Source organism: Zea mays, chromosome 1, assembly GCF_902167145.1.
Source record: "Zea mays cultivar B73 chromosome 1, Zm-B73-REFERENCE-NAM-5.0, whole genome shotgun sequence".
In the NCBI taxonomy this organism is placed as follows: domain Eukaryota; kingdom Viridiplantae; phylum Streptophyta; class Magnoliopsida; order Poales; family Poaceae; genus Zea; species Zea mays.
The window spans coordinates 68,416,021-68,433,379 of NC_050096.1; the positions used below are offsets into that span (position 1 = coordinate 68,416,021).

The 17,359-nt window shown below is 41.1% G+C and overlaps 1 protein-coding gene across 1 annotated transcript; it reads right to left on the bottom strand.

Annotated features, from left to right (window-relative positions):
* Window positions 1-16,161: 16,161 nt before the first annotated feature.
* Window positions 16,162-16,590, bottom strand: LOC111589784 (cyclin-D2-2). The gene is made up of 2 exons (XM_023300694.1): window positions 16,421-16,590; window positions 16,162-16,292 (listed from the first exon to the last, which is right to left on the bottom strand). The coding sequence occupies exons 1-2, from the start codon at window positions 16,575-16,577 to the stop codon at window positions 16,162-16,164; spliced, it is 288 nt and encodes a 95-aa protein (XP_023156462.1). The 5' UTR covers window positions 16,578-16,590.
* Window positions 16,591-17,359: the final 769 nt, after the last annotated feature.

Sequence of the window (17,359 nt, forward strand, 5' to 3'; positions counted from 1 at the left end):
ACAAAAAGAGCAAGATCAACCTTCTTCCTCAACAATGGTGCACCCCCAACTCAAGATGATGAACAGGTTCATCAAGAAGAGGCGTGTGATCAAGGGGGAGCACAAGATGATCAAGTTATGGAGGAAGAAGCACCACAGGCCCCTCCCACTCTAGTCCGAGCGACAATTCAAAGGAATCATCCCGTCGACCAGATTTTGGCTGATATAAGCAAGGGAGTAACTACTCGCTCTAGGTTAGCTAATTTTTGTGAGCATTACTCGTTTGTCTCTTCTATTGAGCCTTTTAGGGTAGAAGAGGCCTTGCTAGATCCGGACTGGGTGTTGGCCATGCAGGAAGAGCTAAATAACTTCAAGCGGAATGAAGTTTAGACCCTGGTGCCACGTCCAAAGCAAAACGTTGTGGGAACCAAGTGGGTGTTCCGCAACAAGCAAGACGAGCACGGAGTGGTGACAAGGAACAAGGCTCGACTTGTGGCAAAAGGCTATGCCCAAGTCGCAGGTTTGGACTTTGAGGAGACTTTTGCTCCTGTAGCTAGGCTAGAGTCTATTCGCATATTGTTAGCCTACGCTACTCACCATTCCTTCAGGTTGTTCCAAATGGATGTGAAGAGCGCTTTCCTCAACGAGCCAATCAAGGAGGAGGTGTACGTAGAACAACCCCCTGGCTTTGAGGATGAACGGTACCTCGACCACGTGTGTAAGCTCTCTAAGGCGCTCTATGGACTTAAGCAAGCCCTAAGAGCATGGTATGAATGCCTTAGAGATTTTCTAATTGCTAATGCTTTCAACGTTGGGAAAGCTGATCCAACTCTATTCACTAAAACTTGTGATGGTGACTTATTTGTGTGCCAAATTTATGTCGATGACATAATATTTGGTTCTACTAACCAAAAGTCTTGTGAAGAGTTTAGTAGGGTGATGACTCAGAAATTTGAGATGTCAATGATGGACGAGTTAAACTACTTCCTTGGGTTCCAAGTGAAGCAACTCAAGGACGACACCTTCATCTCTCAAACGAAGTACACGCAAGACTTGCTCAAGCGGTTCGGGATGAAGGACGCCAAGCCTGCAAAGACTCCAATGGGAACCGACGGACATGTTGACCTCAATAAAGGAGGTAAGTCCATTGATCAAAAGGCATACCGGTCTATGATAGGTTCTTTGCTTTATTTATGTGCTAGTAGACCGGATATTATGCTTAGCGTATGCATGTGTGCTAGATTTCAATCCGATCCAAGGGAGTGCCACCTAGTGGCCGTTAAGCGAATTCTTAGATATTTAGTTGCTACGCCTTGCTTCGGGATATGGTATCCAAAGGGGTCTACCTTTGACTTGATTGCATATTCAGACTCCGATTATGCTGGATGCAAGGTTGATAGGAAGAGTACATCAGGGACGTGCCAATTCCTAGGAAGGTCCCTGGTGTCGTGGAGTTCTAAGAAACAAACTTCCGTTGCCCTATCCACCGCTGAGGCTGAGTACGTTGCCGCGGGACAGTGTTGCGCGCAACTACTTTGGATGAGGCAAACCCTCCGGGACTTTGGCTATAATCTGAGCAAAGTCCCACTCCTATGTGACAATGAGAGTGCAATCCGCATGACGGATAATCCTGTTGAACACAGACGCACTAAGCACATAGACATCCGGCATCACTTTTTGAGAGACCACCAGCAAAAGGGGGATATCAAAGTGTTTTATGTTAGCACCGAGAACCAGCTAGCCGATATCTTTACCAAGCCTTTAGATGAGAAGACCTTTTGCAGGCTGCGTAGTGAGCTAAATGTCTTAGATTCGCATAACTTGGATTGATCTATAACATACATGTGTTTTATGTCTTTGATCATGTTCCTTTATGCATACTATTGCTTACTTATGGTGATCAAGTTGTGCAAGAGATCCCCAGACCTCATAAGTCCATGTGTGAATGATGCACATATTTAGGGGGAGAAATGCTACAATTTGACCCTTTGAAACTAACCGTGTGCTTGAGTTTACTCAATCTAGTCTCAAAAGTGGATTGAAAGGGAAACATGAACTTGGACCATGCAAGACTTCCACTGCACTCCGATGAGAGGGTAATTTACTCCAAGTTCATCTCCATGCTCTCATTGCCTTTTTACTCGAAATTGACGATTTTTGTGAGGCAATGGGGTTTCAGGGCCAAGATTGATCCCGTTTTGATGCTTAATGCCAAAGGGGGAGAAAATAAGGCCAAAGCAAATGGATCAACTACCATTTGTGAAATTTTTAAAAAAGAGTAGAGTAGAACTTTTGATTTGGCAAAATAACTCTTACTATCAAAATTTGGTCTCTTGTGGGGAGAATGTTTGATTATGGGAAAAAGGGGGAGTTTTTGGCTCTTAATCATTTTTACTCTTGGATTATCTCTCCTTGTGTCTAAACATGTGTGTTTAACTTAGAGATAGGAAAATGAATTTGATTTGCAAAAACAAACCATGTGGTGGCGAAGAACGATCCAAATATGTCAAATCTTGTCAAAGACTATTTTTGTTCTCAATTGCGTTGATGTTGCACTTCTATTTGTTGTTTTTTGATGTGTTGTCATAAATCACCAAAAAGGGGGTGATTGAAAGGGAAATGTGCCCTTGGGCCATTTCTAGTATATTTTGGTGATTAAGTGCCCAACACATATTGAGTGAGTAACTATATGCCAAATGATGGATGAAGTGCAAATCAACAAGAAGGTATGATTCTAGACTTAGTACATTGGTTTTTGTGTGCTAATATAATTGTCTAAGTGCTAGAATCGGAGAAAAGAAAAGAAGAGAAGAACTTGGCTCGAAGCAGCCAAGACTCTGCTCAGTCTGGCACACCGGACTGTCCGGTGGTGCACCAGACAGTGTCCGGTGCGCCAGGATGGACTCTGGCGAACTGGCCACTCTCGGGAATTCGTCGGCGGCGTACGACTATAATTCACCGGACTGTCCGGTGAGCCAAAGGCCGCCAGAACAACGGTCGACCGCGCAATCCGCGCGCGACGCGTGGCCCACGCCAACGGTTGGCTGGGGGCACCGGACTGTCCGGTGTGCACCGGACAGTGTCCGGTGCGCCAACTAGCCCGAAGATCCAACGGTCGGCTGCGCCAGGAATGGAAGGAGATCCGCACCGGACATGAACAGTGGATGTCCAGTGGTGCACGAGACTGTCCGGTGCGCCACCCGACAGAAGGCAAGAATTGCCTTCCAAGAATGCTTCCAACGGCTCCTAGCTGCCTTGGGGCTATAAAAGGGACCCCTAGGCGCATGGAGGAGACACCCAAGCATACTTTGAGTATTCTAAATCTTCCACACTCTGTCTCCGCACACTTGATTGACTTTCTTAGTGATTTGAGCTCCATTCTAGTGGTGAACTTGTTGTGATTCATTTGAGCTCAAGTCTTGGCTGTGTGTGTGCGTATTGCTGTGGATTTGTGTGTGTGCTTCTCTCCCTTACTCTAGTGCATACACTTTGATCTTTGTTGTAAGGGCGAGAGACTCCAAGTTGTGGAGATTCCTTGCAAACGGGAAAGAGTATAAGAAAGAAAACAATCGTGGTATTCAAGTGGATCATTGATTACTTGAAAGGGGTTGAGTGGAACCCTCGTCCATTGGGACGCCACAACGTGGAGTAGGCAAGTGTTATACTTGGTCGAACCACGGGATAAATCATCGTGTCTCTTGTGCTTGTTTTCTTGGTGATCATTGTGTTTCACAAGAGCTCGGTCCATTGTGCTAACACTTAACCAAGTTTTGTGGCTATAAGTTTAAGTTTTTACAGGATCACCTATTCACCCCCCTCTAGGTGCTCTCAGTGTATTCAACGCATATCGGACATGTCAAAATCCCATGACAACTCCATCCAACAAAGATACCATAAGCCATAAAATCGTGAATAGACCACAAAAATGCGGCTCTCAGGTTGAACTTCTGTTTCTTGTAACAATCGTACGCCTCGACTCCTTCCCACAAAATTTTCAATTCTTCAATGAGGGGTCTCATCATCACATCGATCTTTGTTCCAGGATGATCCGGACCAGGTATTACAAGACACAAGAAAATAAATTCATATTTCATGCAAAGAGCTGGTGGAAGGTTGTATGGAACAGCAAAGACGGACCAACATGAGTAGGACATTGCAGTTAGATTGAAAGGCGAGAAACCATCTGTTGCTAAACCGAAGCGGACATTCCGCACTTCATCAGCAAAGCTGGAATCAAAAGCATCTAGTGCCTTCCATGCATCTGTATCAGCTGGGTGTGCCATGACATTTGGATTCTCATGTACCCCTTCTTTGTGCCATCTCATGTGTCTGGCTGTATTTTTGGAGATGAACAAACGTTTCAACCGAGGTATAAGAGGCATGTAACGAAGCTGCTTACGTGCAATCTTCGTTGTCACGGTCAAACCATCATCATTTTCAACCTCAACGAATCTACGCTCACCACATACAGTACACTTCTTCTCACTCGCGGTCTCCTTCCAGAAAAGCATGCAGTTATTGTCACAGACATCAATTTTTTCGTAGTCCATACCGAGCCTAAAAAGCAACTTTTTGGACTGATACATGTCCTTTGGCATCTTGTGATTCTCCGGAAGTACATCACTGATCAAGTTCAAAAGCTCCTTGTAGCAGTTGTTTGATAATGCAAACTTAGACTTAATAGCCATAAGTCGAGTCACAAATACAAAGACAGTCACTTTCGTGTGCTCATGCAACGGCTCTTCGACAACTTTAAGGAGCTCGAAAAACTTCTGAACCTCAGGTATAGCCGGATCCTCATAATCGATGGGTTGACCGGGGTTCTCCGAATCGACTGTTAGAATCTCATGACGTACATCGTCAAGCATCTCTTCCATCCTATCGTAGTCCCCCTCTTCATGTGTCTGAAATTCCGATACAATACGAGGTGGGTCCTCACCGTGGTGCACCCAGACCTCATAGCCTAACACATAACTGTTCTTGCAAATATGTATCGACATAGTCCTCCTGTCAAGGAAATTAATGTTCCGACACTTGCTACAAGGGCACCTAACATCGGTTCCAGTCTGTGACCGAGCAAAAGCACGGTCGAGAAAAACATCAGTCTTGGCAACCCACTCACTTGATAGAGCACCTCTTTTCTTCCAACCTTCATACATCCATCGACGATCCTCCTCCATACTAGATACGAGACGTTAACTTAATTAGTTATGATTACTAATTAACCACACTAATACAATAGCCACTAATTAACCACACTAATATAATAGCACTACAAAAAATCATTTCACGGGACCCTAAATCAAATAAAACAACCTTATTTCCGAGGGCTTAATAATTACCCTCGGAAATTAAAACTTTAAATTATATAACCACTAATAAATAAATTAAAACAAGTTAATTTAATTGCATAATTAAATTAAGTCGTCGGACATAACAAAACTAAACATTGCTAGTAGCAAACAATATATGCATATACAAAATTACACTAAACATTATAAAATTGCTTACTTTGTCGGACGATTAGCCGGTGAAGCGGACGCCGGCGGGGTCGGGGCGGGTGCCGGTGGCGTCGGGGACGGGGACAGAGGCTCCGGCGGCCGCGGGCGGCGTCGGGGCGGCTCCGGTGTCGCTTGGGCGGCGGTGGAGTTGTCGGTCGACGTGGACAGAGGATCGGGCGCGGGCTGGGCGTCGGGACGGGGCTGGAGGTCCCCGGCCCCCGGGAGAGACTTGGGCGGTGCTGGGCGGCGGCGGCGGCTCCTCGGCAGCGGCGGCTACGCATGCGAGCGGGAGAGACAGAGAGAAATGAAACCGATGCGAGCGCGGGGGTCGGTTAAAATCCGTTAGTTCCAACGGCCACCTAGAAGATCGTCAGACATAAACTTATGTCCGACGGCTTGTCTGCCAGTCGTCGAACATAAGCTTATGTCCGACGGTCCGACTACCAGCCCTCGGATATTTTCTCTTATGTCCGACGGTTTTCTAGGCAGTCGTCGGACATAAAGGAGCCATCGGACTTGTATCGTTTTACTGTAGTGTAGAATTCGATTTTAATCTAAAACAAATACCCCTAGAGCATGTTAGGTCGAGCTGCGTGCGGCGTGCGGCGTGCGAGGCATTCGGTGTACGTTCTATTCTAGCTAGGGCCGGAGTGACTCAGGGCTGGAATGCCAACACTATAATCGTCCATCCTTCTAAGCATCGAACGTACGGCAATTATTGTAGCTGCGTACTGCTGCTACTACCTTCAATTATTGTAGCTGCGTACTGCTGCTACTACCTTCGTAGCTCACTGATGATCTCGTGCGTGCGTGCGTGCTGCGTGTGCGCATCTAGCTAGGTAGGAAACTTGTTTAAGGTAGCACAACATATTCATTCCAGACTTCGGCTCATACATTATCTGTCTGATTAGTTCTTAGTTGTCCACATCGTTTTATTATGGACCATCACATGCGTCGACTTTATCTAAAATTATGTTTGGTTCAGGGGTGGAGCCAAGGGGGCCGGCAGGGCCATGGCCCCTTCTAAAGCTGCGATACAGACAATAGAATATATATAGTCTAAATTTTGTACAACACAATTAATTAAAGTTTTAATATACTGATCGGTAATACATGATTCATAACTCTATTGTATTATGGCAACTAAAGTCTAAAAGAGACAAAGAATATAAGATAAAATCTACAAATTTCAACTAAAGTTGTCACCTGATAGTTGGTGTGTACACGATAAATTTGACATGTAACTGCGTAGGTTGATGAATTTTCATGGATCCTCGAGGTTAGTTGGATTTTTGAATTCTCTCAAAAATTTGTTAGTTGCCTCATGAATACTAGAGTTATTATATAAAAGTTGAATCTCATAAGTCGGATATTTATCGTTATGTCGTCTTTATTATTTTGGTATTGTTCTTGCGTCACAACTTTAGTTCAATATATTAATTAGCTAGAAAATTGACTCATGAACTAAGATAATTCATAAAGATCTAAAAATCTTATTCCATATCGAGTGCTTAAACTTGATGAATGGTCGGCCCCCCTTGTATCGTAATCCTGGCTCCGCCCCTGGTTTGGTTTACCTGCGTACGGGAGACGTGAGCTGTATGAGCGGATGCAAGATAAGTTATTTTACCTGCATCCATAGGTACACCTAAATCTTAAGCCTGCGTACGAGCGCAGGTATCCAATCAGCTTGTATAAGTAGGGATGAAGCCCACCAAAACGCCGTCAATATCATCACCACTAGAGAATTGAATCATATATATTATAAAGTACTACATCTGTTTCGTTTTAGTTGTTGCTAAATAGTGCAAAATCGAACTATCCAACGACAACTAAAAAGAAACGGGGAGTAGTATATTATAATATTCATTTATTGGTTTTATAAAATCCATCAATGTTAGATGGCACCAACAAATGGCCCTAGCTCCACCCTTGATTATAAAGAAATCGCGTTGAGGAGAGTAGTGCACTACTTACAGCTTATTTAGAAGCACACCAGTTTTTTAAAAACTAGGTTCTAGAAACTAGTTTATAAAAAAAGTTAGGTGGAATGTTTGAAATCCAGTTTCTAGTTTATATATATATATATAATTATTAGCATACCCTTCCTTTATTTTTAAAAATTGTGGCAATAGATGTAAATTCTATGAAATTAATAAGAATATGATGCAATTAAACAAAAAAAGCTAATTTTAACCGGGAGAGATTAGTTTTTTGATATTTAAGAAATTGAAAATACAGTTTCTATAAACTAGAACATAAAGTGTTACTAGTCGGTTGCCCGTGCGTTGCGACGGCTTACAACAATACCCACGTAAACTATCCATAAAAAAATTTCAAATTTTTTTATTGATTGTCTCCGCTCTCTGTATAATATATTTTTGATTTGGCTAACTGATGTTATTGTTTACTTCATGTAAATATGTCTTGGTATAACACGGCCAATAAAGTGAGCGATTAGAAGAGAGTTCACAACGATTGACTAAATGAATAGAGATTATAAAATGACATAATTCCATCATACAGAGACCAAATAAGAGTGTTTGTGAGATCAAGTTTATAAAATAAGTCCCATGAAGTCAAACTTATAAAAAAGATAAATCAAAATATGTAGTGATTGTTAAAGTCGGGCATTAATAAAAACTGGATGCGCTCCATATAAATTACGCTACTTCGTAGCAATTACTAACGTTTAAAACCAACAAATAACCTTTCATTTTGCTGTTAGTGTGACAAATCATTGCTGCTCCATCCAATTCAGCAACTCAAACACCATATAGTCCATTGCGCCAATGTGGTCTCAGAAACGACCTAATGCTTGCAAGAGCAAAGAACGTCGTGCCGTGCTTGGGCTGTAGCCTCGGCCCGTAGTGCTGGTCCGGCCCGACACGATTATTTTTTTTATTTTACAAAAAAGGTATATACCTGTATACAATTTATATTCAATATTAAAAACATCTTAGCGTGATGTTCTACTGGTTAGACAGTTTTGGGTTGGCCCGACACAGTTAGCAGGCCGGCATGGTGTACCTGTGCCATAGTTGTGGCCCGCGTGCATCTAGCCCGTGTCGGGCATCGTTACGCTGATTTAATTAAATAGATCGACGGGCTAACGAGCTGGCCCGACACAGTTAGCAGGCCAGCATGACGTGCTTGTGCCATATTTGTGGTCCGCGTGCATCTAGCCCGTGTCGGGCGTCGTTTGACATCTATAGACGTGCAACGGATTAATTTGAAATATTTGTGAGGGGTTATTTGTAAAAAAATGACGTATGACGACCGTTGAAACTGATGCTTTAAGTATAGTATAGATATACTTGTAACTACTCTAGTTTTTATAAACCAGTTTCTTAAAAGCTGATGATTCTAAACTGGCCCTTAATGACGAAGAAAATGTGTGCGTGCCATCTCCTACTTCTCGTGAAGAAATTAAAATCTTCAGCTGGTAGCTGCCTTTTTTAGCGGAGACGTATCTGCACTTTAAATCTGAGACCTTCTTTGTTAATCTAACGATGACTGCTAAATTTTCGTTTCGCCCCTCCCACCTCCCCTTCAACACCCATGTTTTCCTTACAGACCCCCCCCCCCCCCCCCCCCCCCCCCCAGCTGGTTGGAATCTCTCCATAGTCTGCAACTTCTAGCTCGCCCAGGTCTGCGCCGCTGCGACCTGCAATTTCCGGCTCCATTCTACCAGGCCAACGCCCAGCATCTGCTCTTCGCAACATGAAGGGGTGCCTCGGCAAGCGGCCAAGCGCCCAGTGTTCAACATCGAGCGCCTCTCGACAAGCGTCGTGTCGCCATGGATGGGCTCGTTGCAGGTTGGGGGCCGGGACTCATCTGCTCCGTGTGGGTTGACGCATGCTGCAGCATCTGTACCTGACGAGGCCATGTCCAAGATTGTGTGATTGTACCATGATTTGTTCAAGATCGTGAAGTCTGGAATGCAAAGCTGGGAGCATGATTGTAGTGTGATATCAGATGAAGCATGATTCTTTGTAGTATTGCCAATTTAGATTGTAGCAATAATGCTATTTTTCAGGAATACAAAAGAATGGAGCAGCTGATTTAGTAACAATATATGCTTTGTCATTCACAATTGAAATTACTTTGCAGGTCTAGTTTGTTTGTAACAAAATATTCCATGCAAGGAACATAACTTGGTTTGTTTGTAATTTAGTCATAACTGAATAAGTTCTCTTGCTTGCTGAAGAGCAAACCTGGGCAGACGCTCGGCTTGCTGCGAGCAAGCAGACTGAGCACCCCTTTAGGCACCCCCTCATGCTGGCAGTAGAGGCAACAAACTGAGCAGCTAGTCGCAACCATGAATTCAGAAAATATGTAGGTCTGTGAAGTTCTCACTGTACTAATTAAAACTGAATTCAGAACACATGCCACAAAATTCAGAACACACCACCAGGAAATTCAGAACACTCCCACAAAATTCAGAAGCCGATGGATTTAAGCCGTTCGGACTGGTGCAGCTGCAATCCATAGAGGCAAAATACTGTAGAAAAAAACAGAAGCCGATGGATTTAAGCCATAGCGAACAGAGTGCAGAACACTACCACAAAATCATCTATGGACCTCCTGACTCCTGATTGCTATTCTTTCGTTTGCTACCCTTAAGATCAAACATCAATTGGTGGATGTATATGTAGTGGTTCTCGAGCTTGACAAACAATGAAATTTTCGTACTCTTGTTGTGTACTCTGCATTGTGGGAGGTATAATGTGACAAAGAGAAGCTTCTATGTTCATCAAGCTTGAAACTAAGAAATCCATGCCTTCCTTTGAACTCTTTGCTTGTTGAATCAAGTCGTCTACCTTGTTTCGCATATTTGCGATTTTTTCCTTCTTTCCACTTCATTAACATCTATTGGCTTCTCCAATAAGTTACCTTCCTCATCATACATGTTGTCTCTACAGTAACAAAAAAAGAAACTATGGCCAGGCAAAAAAATGAACAAATAAGACAATATATTTTTTTACCTCTTGCATCTTGCCGTGAATCTCTTTGAAAAGTAACCTAAAGGTAATTCATGACGCTTTTCAACTTGCAAAGTTAAAATGTATGGCGACATGGAATTCCAATTGACCCAAATAACATACAAGAGCAGTTTTCAAATATACCAGATGTCTATCAATGAACCACCCTGTCCTTAACGACCCATCATTAATTACCACCATCTTCATATTCTCAAACTCTTCTATATTTACAACACAACAGTGATCCCTAGCAGCTTGCACTTCTGTTTGGAATTTTTTGAAAATGTTGCGTGTATACAGTATACTACCTTGTTTCTCCGTGGGCTATGGAGTGCTCAAAAGAGGTATTGTATGAAGACTCATGTGATCTTTCTTTAACTCCTCGTGTCGTTGGCATTCCAATGCCGTGTCAAATCGAAAACAAAACTCAATAAAAGATAACTTGTGGTGGATAAAGCAGTTAAAGAATGAATTTGCACTTTCAGATCTTGAGGCGGTCCTAAGTAGTCCTGAAAGAGGCATATCCATAAAGTACGTTGGAATCCATGACTCATGGATTTCATACCTATTAACCAAACCAGGTGTTCCTCTCTAGTCTGTACTTAATTATGGAAGCATTCCACCGTGTCTCAAATTCATCTCTAGTTTCTAACCCCCACAATTTCATTGTTTTTGTTTGTAGTGTTGTTAATTTGCCAAAACCAACTGTAGGTTTAGATGTTTCATTGTAGGCTCCATCTTGGACCTTGACCATTATTGATGTCAACCACACCCATTGTATTTGAATATAATTTTCACTATTCGTATTACTCCTGCTTCGCATTGACATGCCTTCTTTTGAGACTAGTATCAGGATCTCACCAATGACTTCATTGCCAGTCATATTGTCGAGAGGACAAGATCAGTGAATTGAATCCATTCTATCCAGAGAGGGAGACATAAATGGACTCACCTCCATCGGTTCCATTGCCATTACCGCCTAATCCACTAGCTCTTCTCCCACATTTACTTTTGCAATATCGACTTCAATAGAACCTCCTTCCTGTATAGTATATAAAACATTATTGTTATTGGAAACTCCGAGTAAATAAATGATATTAGCTAAGGAATGTCACCATCTTAGAACATGAATAGTTCTTGATATTGTGTGGTAAGGGAAACAGTCTCTCTTATCACCAGATCTCATATCACATCCACTGATTTCATGCAGTAACCATTAGTAGCGGATCCAAAAAATAGACTAAAAGGGGATAAATAATAGAAGGCTAAATGCTACTAACCTTACATATAACAAACAAAATAAATAATTCCACTAGAGATATGCAGGTGATACAAACCTTTCCTAAATGACATCAAAACTAATTGGGTGTTTCATTAGGTGACACAGTCACTTAGGGTTCCAAGAATCTAAAAGTAACAAATATAAATCAAATGCTTCTTGGCACCACTAGTTCTTAATATATAATGGAATTAAGTTTATGGATACAATCTCAATATGTTTTAACACAATTCTTACTCACATAGAGTCTCAAATCAAAGAACAATATGAGTAGGAAAGGAGAGGAGAGTGAAAATTAAACAAAATCTTGTTGCCCCAAGTTAGGTGGGAGCTCTATAGAGGAGAGATTGAGTGGAAGGATATAATTATTGCAACCAATGAGGAAATAACAATTATAGGATTTTTCCCAGCAATAGAATTTTCGGTCAAGGAAATTAATTTCAACATGAGAGACCATGATTGGAAATTCCAACATAATTTCTAACCTCCCATTGTCAGGTCTTAGACTTCCAACCCAGTTTGAATTTCTTGACCAGAAGCGAACAACACATTAAGGGTTTTGAATTGGATTTTTCCTATTATGTCTATAATTTTGTTAGATTTTATTGAGCGTATGGATGCCTGCAAGTTACTTAGCATTGATCCCTTGATAGTACATCATCACTAAAATCAGTAAATGATTAGATAAAAATATTAATTTCATTTTTTATCCAAGTTGTCCAATCATATATGTTCATCCTTTGAGACGGGTAGCTCCATTCGTCATTTGCATTAAGCATATAAAGATAGTTAACTATAGTGCTTCATAAATTTCGTTGTTTTTGTTTGTAGTGCCGTTAATTTGCCAAAACCAACTATAGGTTTAGATGCACTTTCATTGTAGGCTACATCTTAGAGCCTGACCATTATTGATGTCAACCACACCCATTGCCTTTGAATATAATTTTCACTATCTGTATTATTCCTGCTTCGCATTGATGTGCCTTCTTTTGAGACTAGTATCAAGATATCACCAATGACTTCATTCCCAATCATATTATCGAGAGGACGATATCGACGAAAGAATCCATTCTATCCAGAGGAGAGAGAAATGGACACCTCCATCGGTTCCATTGCCATTACTGCCTCATCCACCATCTCTACTCCCATCGCTACTTTCACAATACCGACTTCAGTACAAATTGTAAGTGATCAACCTCCTTCATGTATAGTATATAAAACATTATTACTATTGAAAACTTCGAGTAAAAATAAATAATATTAGCTAAGGAATTACACCACCTTAGAACATTGAAAAGTTCTTGATAATGCGTGGTAAGGGTAACAACCTCTCTAATCACTAGATCTCAGATCACATCCAATGATTTCATGCAGTAACCATTAGTGGCAGATCCAAAAAATAGAGTAAAGGGGGGTCTAAATAATAGAAGGCTAAATGCTACTAACCTTACATATAACAAACAAAATAAATAATTCCACTAGATATATGCAGGTGATACAAACATTTTCTGAAGCACACCAAAATTGATTGGGCGTTTCATTTCATTTGATGGCACCTAGACATTTAGGGTTCCAAGAACCTAAGAGTAACAAATATAAATCAAATGCTTGTTGGCACCACTAGTGCTTAATATATAATGAAATTAAGTTCATGGACGATACAGTCTCAATTTTGTTCAACCCAAATCTCACTCAAAGAATCTCAAATCCAAGGACAACGTAAGTAGGAAAAAGAGAAGTGAGTGAAAATAAAATCTTGTTGCCTGAGTTAGTGGGAGCTCTAGAGAGGAGAGTTTGAGTGGAAGGGTATAATTATTGCGAGCCTCCTCAACTAATCATTACTCTGTTGAACATGTGAATATTAAAAATTTCATTCATTGTTAGAAATTTCGAGAGTGTTGTAATTACAATAGATTCTTCAGTATTCCAATGAAAAGACAAGAATTGTGGGATTTTTTTGCTAGCATCATAATTTTTGGTCAAGGAAATTAATCTCAACATGAGAAAACATGATTGGAAATTCCAATATAATTTCCAACCTCCCATAGCAAGGTCTTAGATTTCCATCCTTGTTTGAATTTCTAGAACGGAAGCGGACAACACACTTAGGGTTTTAACTTAGATTTCCCCCTATTGTGTCTATAATTTTGTTTGATTTATTTAAGCATGTGAATGCCTGCAAGTTACTTAGCATTAATCCCCTTGATAGTACATCATTGCTAAACTCAGTAAATGATTAGATGAAATATCAAATTAAATTTGTATTCAAGTTGTCCAATCATGTATGTTCATCCTTTGAGAGCGGTGGCTCCATTTGTCATTTGCACTTCTCATATAAAGATAGTTCGATATAATGCTTCATAAATCTCATTGTTTTGTTTGCATTGTCGTAAATTTGCCAAAACCAATGATAGGTTTAGACGCATTTTCATTTTGGGGTCCATCTTGGAGCCTGGCCATTATTGACCACAATTGCACCCATTGCCTCAAACTTACTTTGCATTATCCATATTATTGTTGCTTCCAATTGATGTATCTTATTTTAAGGCTAGTATGAGGTTCTCACTACTGACTTCATTCCCAATCATATAGTTGAGAGGACGAGATCAATGAATCGAATCCATTCTGTCTAGAGAGGGAGAGAGAAATGGACTTACCTCCACCGGTTCCATTTGCCATTAATGCCTCATCCACCAGCTCCGCTCCCACCGCTACTTTCACAATATTGACTTCAATAGAAATTGTCAGTGATCAACCTTCTTCTTGTATAGTATATAAAACATTATTACTATTGAAAACTCCGAGTAAATAAATGATATTAGCTAAGGAATGATACCACCTTAGAATCTTGAAAAGTTCTTGATACTACGTCTTAAGGGAGCAGTCTATGTAATCACTAGATCTTAGACATTCAATAATTTCATGCAGTAACCATTAGTGGTGGATCAAAAAAAAGACCATGAGGGGGATAAATAATAGAATGCTAAATGATACTAACCTACCTATATATAACAAAGAATATAAACGATGATATCCATTATTCTATTTATGCTTAATTTTAACTGTCAGCCCAAGAAATTTTGTCTACAAGATTGGATGCTAATTTCTGATGTATCTTTATGAAAATTGAGCTACATAGTAAGTATATGGCTAGTGTTTTTTTTGTGTGTTTTAAATTAATTATATGTATGGCGCAACTAAGATTCATCCATGGAACTCATCTAAAACACTTAAATTTTAAGGCCTCTAGCACCTTATTTTGAATAGGATGTGAAGCCTAATGCATATCTAATATTCATTCTATAAGAAGTAGCATGCATGCTAACAAATTTGGACGATAAAATTGCCCGGGTGCTGAATAAGAGCGAGGCTAATAATATAGCTGACTATTGGCTATTTGCGTCCTATCTCTTAGTCCATCTACATAATAGTTAACCGTTCACTACTAATACATAACTCATTTGTCTCTCTCAAAGTTTTTTTATTCTTATATCTAAGTCTTAGATGGTTGTAAGTTTATAGCTCGCTTATCCTCTCTCTCATCTTCTCTCTCCTGTACCTCATCATTTATCCTGCTTAGAACCTATTGTTGTACTTGCTCTATAGCATAACATGGTCAGTTCATTGAATAAATCTGAAAAATATTCATCACAGACAAACAAACAAACAAGAAATCGAGAACCAAGAACTCAGCCACAGATTCCCACAACAACTAACTTTGCTTCTCCCTTGATCAGATATCAAAGTTCCTGGCGCTCATTTTTTTCCTGAAACGAGATTACCTCTGCTTATGTTGAAAACAATGCCTAGCCTTCTTTTATGTTGTATCATTGCATCACCTGTCCCATACACGCAAATGTCTTTGCTAATGCCATGATTTAAAGTAGACAAGAAGAAAGAAAAAGTTAACAAAGGAACAAAGGAGGAAATAAATAGGATTGCTCTTAATAATTCAGCCTTCTTTTGCCTGTTAGCATGCATGCATGTATAATGTTCCCTATGAACTCTTCTGAGTTGAGAAGCACGTACTCAGAAATGTAGCCAGAATCAAATTTAACTTTATGTATCCTTTATCTAAGAAAACTTTGTGTGTATATGTGTACGTCTATGATCTCATGCAATTTTTCCTGATTGAGTCTAGATGTCTAGCCTTGTCCTCTTGCTAGCTGGAGAGTAAGCCTGGTTGTAGTTGCCATTGTTGTTTGCTTGGGATTGGGATGAACCGGCTGTCTGGTTATCGTCAGTCTTGAAGCTGAAGCATGAGGCATCTAGCACGCGAGATGGACTCGCACTGTAGTCTGTTTTCTTCTTCACTAATCCCACTTCTTGCAATGCTTCATGGCATCTCCTTACATTTTCCTAGAAATGTAAATACGTACATTAAAAAAAATACTAAACCTTCATAGAGAGAGAGGATCTACACCTTATTGACAAGGATATTAGAAGCTAAAAGAGCGCCGCTGAAGGCAATGACTTGAGACTCAGCAGCTGCTGACAGAACCACTGCTGCTGCCATCTCAGAAGGCCTGAACTGTAGGAGCTTCGTTGCTGCAAATCAAATGCACACAGACATCTATTTAGATGCATGTTCCAATCACATAGTAACAATTGCTTATCGAATGGAAAAGGCGGGTAAGTCCGATTCGCTCGCTCATGCATGAAGTAATCTGATGTACCTTCAAGACTGCCAAGTATGATCTCGGTGCACCGAGAAATGAATCCGCAACTTAGCGGCTTCCCATCAGTGAACTTGTCCACGAAATAGTTGATGTAAGAGAATGGCGTCACAGCTTGCATCCTCCAATTCAGAGAGTCTAGAATGTAAATCTCCATCCTCTGAATAGCATCTAAATCGAATCTGTACTTCTCGCTGAGAACCTGTGACATATATATATATATAATAAAGATAAAGATTTGGTGAACTCAAACGTGAAACTGTACTATATATCCAATTTTGTCCACCTGATTCTGATGGATGTCCAGACGGCGAGGAACCACGGTCTCCTCCATCTTGGCTGCAATGGTTAGGCAAGCAACGGACAGCAGCTGTGGCATCCAGGGCTGGTGGTCAGCATCAGCCTACACCAAGAAACTCACATAAGATTTGTGCCCCATCAAAATGTAAGGTTGTGTTTGGTTGCAGGATATAGCTGGAACAGCCGAGCACAGTCACATCCCTCGTCTGTCCAATTCTAACGTACGGCTGCACGAATGCTACGCTATCGGAATTTGGCTCTTTGCCAAGTGTTTTTTATCGGGCACTCGACACTTCTTTGCCGAGTGCCACACTCGACAAAGTTTCACTCTCGATAACGATCGCGTTTGCCGATAATAGGACTCTCGGCACAGAAAGACACTCGGCAAAGTAGTGGCAAAGACTACTTTGTCGAGTGCCAAACACTCGACACAATTCGGTGCTAGGCAAAGAACCGTCAGCAGCCGTCTATAGCTGACGGCTGTTATCTATGCCGAACGCTAGGCTTTGGCATTCGGCAAAGAAGCTACTTTGCCGAGTGTCCTATCGCCTGACACTCGATAAAGAACATTTTGCCGAGTGCCATTCCTGGGCACCGGTAAAGCTTATTTGCCGAGTGCTGTGGCCTTGGCACTCGACA